Here is a 5,000-nt window from a genome sequence, read left to right as displayed (position 1 = left end):
CAAAGTACACATGTACATACACACACACACACACACACACACACAAACATATATATATATATATATATATATATATTATATATATATCTATATATATATAAATAGATATATATATATATAGTAGATATATATATATGATAGAAAGAGAGAGAGAGAGAGAGAGAGAGAGAGAGAGAGAGAGAGAGAGAGAGAGAGAGAGAGAGAGAGAGAGAGCAAACCTTAAGTCGCAGAGAAAAGGCACAATTATGCAAATAAGAGGCCTCACCATTTTTGAGAAGGGCGTGGCTGGAATAATGGCTGGAGGTAACTAAGCACTCATTTTATACTACGAAATCGTACATTTGCTTCACCTAGTCATTGAATTTATGCGTTTACTTTTTAAATATCTAATTTATCTCATTTTTAATCAGCTGGAGTGACCACTAATATCATTTACAAATAAAAAATCCGATGACTATATCCATATTTCTTGTAACTTCCGATTTAATGGGCAAATCAATTGTGCTTTAAAGCAGTCTATTGATATATGCATTGAAAACCAAACCTGGTTTTTTGTGTTTTGTAATATGAGTTTGATATGATTAAACAAAAGTAAATTGTGGTCACAGTAATTCATTTTTTGTTAATAATGGTCATTCGTTCTAAATCGTATTTCTGTCGACAATGAACAGTCCCCGAGTAGTTATTTCTCGTGAATTACGTAACATGAAAGAGAGAGAGAGAGAGAGAGAGAGAGAGAGAGAGAGAGAGAGAGAGAGAGAGAGCTCTATTGCGAATGTTCAAAATCCGCTAGTGTTTTGACGCAATAGACAAAAGCTTAATAATTAATGCCTCGATGTAATATTTGAAGTCTGCGTTTTATAAAGTTTAAATTTGAGGTCTGTTTGGTAAAGCAGAAATCTGTTTTAAATGATTAAACCCTGCTCATACGTGAATAATAAGTTATACTCTGCAAAAGATTAAATTATGCACCACCAAAGCTCTCGGAATAATGTAGAAATAAACAAAATCCAAGATAATGTTCACGCTTTCGCAAAGCTTTCAATTCGCGCACAAAGCTGGAAATGAAACATTCCCTTCAATATCGAGACACAAAAGGTCGGTTTCCGTTAATGTTACTCGCGGGCATTACCCAGAGAACGTACTACAATGACCTGATAAACTTGACAATGTTAGATCCTTCAAGAACCGAACGATCAATAAAGAATACCTATAGGATGCAAGGAAGTACCATTAAATCTCTTTGAGTAATTTTCGTTCTGACCACCTTCCATATGGGCGACGAAGAAGAGAGACGAAGCCGTCGATCGTAACGGCGTTTGCAGTTACGGGCAAAAAGGTTCCTCTGGATAAGATAAGAGCTAGTCAGCCTGAACCATTTTGCAACGCCAGGTTACGAAGTCTGCTGCGATCACGCAATGTCGCGTCCGAACATAGGAAAGGAAACCAGCGTCTTCAGTGAAGCGCAGTTACTTCGTAATAGTCTTTTAGACACCACGAATGCATATATCAGTGGTAGAAAGGAAAAGAAGAAGAAAAAAGAACTGTAACAGGAAAGTTCCTTCTGATAAAACAGGAGAAAAGGACCGTACCAGTCCACCAATCTCTCATGCACAGTTCTAGCTGGAGACGTACGAGGTTATACCTCAGAATGACAAAAACAGATCTTCGTTGATTGCGATTATTTTATCGGTGAATATGAACTATTTCTAACGTGATCTTTAAGTGTTTGTGGCGATCAACTTTACCGAGACCTAAGGCAGCAAGAGCCGTGACAACTGAACGTACCATTTTGAATATTGAAACTGTATCCTCCCTCTAGACAAGTTGCGATTTCAAATCAATTAGATATTGGAACGTAATGTTGGTTGTTTGCCCAGATCAGGTGAGATTAGCTATAGTAAATGTCCAGGCACAGGGAGGCGAATCTTAGAGCCTTGAGGTGGCTTGCTTTTAAATCATCCTAAAACAGAAACTGGTAAAAAATAACGAGGGTAAAAAAAGTACAACAGAAAGAACTCCCATTTAATGATAACAAGCGACTAGAAAAAATGGCAGTTGTGTGTTTATCACGTCCCAAGATAATATATACTATATACACACATATGTATACATATGTATATATATGTGTATATATATATGTATATGTATATATATATATATATATACATATATATATATATACATATATATATATATATAATATATATATATATATATATATATGATATATATATATGCACATATATATACATATATATATGTATATATTATGTACACTCACACACACATATATTATATATATATATATATATATATATTATAATATATATAAATATTATATATATATAATATATATATATATATATATATATATATATAATTATATATATTATATATATATATATAGAGTGTATGTGAATATGTAAAGTGACACCAACTGTGCCTTAAAAAGAAATTGACTAAACAATCGAAGGAGACAGAGATACGTTTCGTTGAGACTTCTCTAATCGTCTGAACCTTTTTTTTTTATATATATTTGTACGGTCTTAAGGCTAAAAGCGAGTTAACGGTATGTAGCCAAGAGGCTATTGAAAGCGTTGCTAGAAGTCACAATTTGTATCCATACGATTATCAGAGTGTGAAACCTGACGCTGGACTCTGCATGCAACGAGTTCAACTTGGAGGGCGAGAGTCGAGTCATTGCTTGAACAGAATGTGAATATACAGTTGGATAAATGTCCATTAGCGCAGAATGATTTGTAGTTGAATATGCTATATAAACAAGAAAATCAGGAGGCATACTTGTACACACGTCTTAAATAACGTACAAACATGTAATGTATGTCAAAGAATCAGTATGGAAAGCAATGGAAGCTATTGCTGGCAACATCTGTGAGATGGATCATCTCTACACCAACATATCTGCAACATTATTTGTTTATATTTGGCAACTTATCATTACTAATAATGATAAACTTGTCCAAGTCATCCAGCTACCAATCTATGGCATTCCGCCTACGTCAGCATCATGACGTCACGGTTTTGTTTCCCATCAGTATAGCAGCATCCGAGAAAGTCTCCAAGCAGTTAGCAACGGCTATAATAATTACCTGCCTTTGGACTGTTACCTGATCTGCTGGGAAACATCTGAGTACCGTTAAGGCCTGGTAGGCAGAAACGTCTTCAGGAACTGGATCTCACTCGAATCACCCTCTCCCTTATACCTGACATAACTCCCCCCCACAACCCCCTCCTCAAAAACTAGGGTGCTCCGTAAATAAAAAAAAAAAAAAAAAAAAAAATTCTCTCTGAGAAGAGATAATGATAGATATTAAAGTCTGGAGATTTGTACGCCTAAACGAAGATCGAAAATTATTGAATAAGCACAAGGCTAAAGAAAAAAAGGGTTTATTCAGGATAATCATAAACAGAATAATAAAAAAACGTTAGTTTATTTTACATTAAATACTTCATTAAGTTTAATTAAATTACCTGAATAAAAAGTTATAATACCATCACCATTTGTTTAGGGACAGTCAGAAATGGCTTCACAGAGCCGCTCGTGCATTCAGTACATAAAAGTTACCTGTGGTACATTGCACAATATCAAGGAGGCAAACCTCCAGTGGCTGTTACACCTCCCTAATACCTTAGAAGCTCATTGCTCATAAATAAGAGAACATGACTAAGTCCAGTGTGCGAGACTGCTTTAAATAAAAATCGGCATCCTGGGTCCAACATACCTATTACGAGTGATCGTCCTTGGCGTGTCCTGTTTTTAGCGGAGTTAGCTTGAATACTGCTGATAATCCTACATAAAAAAGGAGATTTTTTTTCATGTGTTGAACAAAGTGGCTCAGTAATATTCAAACCCGGTATCTGGCCAAAGGTAGGTGTATTTATAATGTATAATTTGCTCGGGTATCCTCTGTCAAAAACTGTGGTAGAATATCGACAGATTTGTATTTCTTCACTACATGATTGGGCAAAAGAAGCATCCTAAATATAGACCAGGTATATTGTCAAGACGACTTCAGGTCGTGGATTCCAAACCGGTTCTCTTCCCTCCGTTCCCTGTCCTGTCTGTGTCTGTCTGTCTGCCTGTCAGTCTGTCAGACTCTCTATGCTTCTGTCACTTGTGATCGCTGATCGGTATCAGATCCCGTTCTCTGTACGTTCACATGTTTCCCAGTTGTTATCACTAACAGTGAACGAGAGGAGCTTATGTTCCCTTCAAACCTGTTAGAAAATGTACAGCGAGCAATTACATCCCCCAACGAACAATTCCGAGACACTTGGGTTCGACCAACACACGCTGGAGTTCGAAGCATGATTCGAAACAAGCTCGAAAAACCCAGTCATTAAAGGTAAGATGTTCAGAAGCCAGTTTACCCAACGCCAATAATTGCATGAACGAGACGACCAGGTGCGTGGGCGTACGATCGAGGTCAGTTTGCCAGTTCTCTCTCTCTCTCTCTCTCTCTCTCTCTCTCTCTCTCTCTCTCTCTTGTACTTACCAAGGCCGCCAGCAAGCAGAGCCACAGCTTATCTGAAACAGGTAATATACCGTTAGTGGGAACATTGTGATAGACCTCTTCCATATTTTCACAAACCTTCAGTTTTAATAAAGTCAAACCAGAGTTCGACACAATTTAACATTTTGAAAATTTGCTATTATGGAATAATAATAATATACATAGAAAGACTGACATACACACATATATATGTACACACATGTATATATATACGTATGCATACATATATATATATACATATACATATGTGTATATATATACATAGTACTATACATTTATCAATCCCCCCCCCAAATCCCCCAAACCCCCCCTGTTTCCTTGATGAAATCAAAGATATCTAAGTTTTAAGCGGAACAAGGAAAAAGTTATTTACGCAAGAGCAGACACCCTCTTGTGAACTTTTATTTATGAATGCACTGAATATCTATATATATATATATATATATATATATATATATATAT

The 5,000-nt window shown here is 36.0% G+C and overlaps 1 protein-coding gene across 2 annotated transcripts in view; it reads right to left on the bottom strand.

Annotated features, from left to right (window-relative positions):
- Positions 1-5,000, bottom strand: part of LOC135211938 (uncharacterized) — a 45,699-nt gene that overhangs the window by 13,340 nt on the left and 27,359 nt on the right. For both annotated transcript variants that reach the window (XR_010313777.1, XM_064245185.1), the window contains exon 2: positions 4,521-4,552. Coding sequence is in view for 1 of the 2 variants with exons in the window: in XM_064245185.1 (XP_064101255.1) it covers positions 4,521-4,552 (32 nt within the window). In the remaining variant the exon portion in view is untranslated. The remainder of the gene's footprint in view (positions 1-4,520; positions 4,553-5,000) is intronic.

The sequence above is a fragment of the Macrobrachium nipponense genome, chromosome 40, assembly GCF_015104395.2.
Source record: "Macrobrachium nipponense isolate FS-2020 chromosome 40, ASM1510439v2, whole genome shotgun sequence".
Taxonomy (NCBI): domain Eukaryota; kingdom Metazoa; phylum Arthropoda; class Malacostraca; order Decapoda; family Palaemonidae; genus Macrobrachium; species Macrobrachium nipponense.
This window is presented reverse-complemented; position numbering and strand designations above follow the sequence as displayed.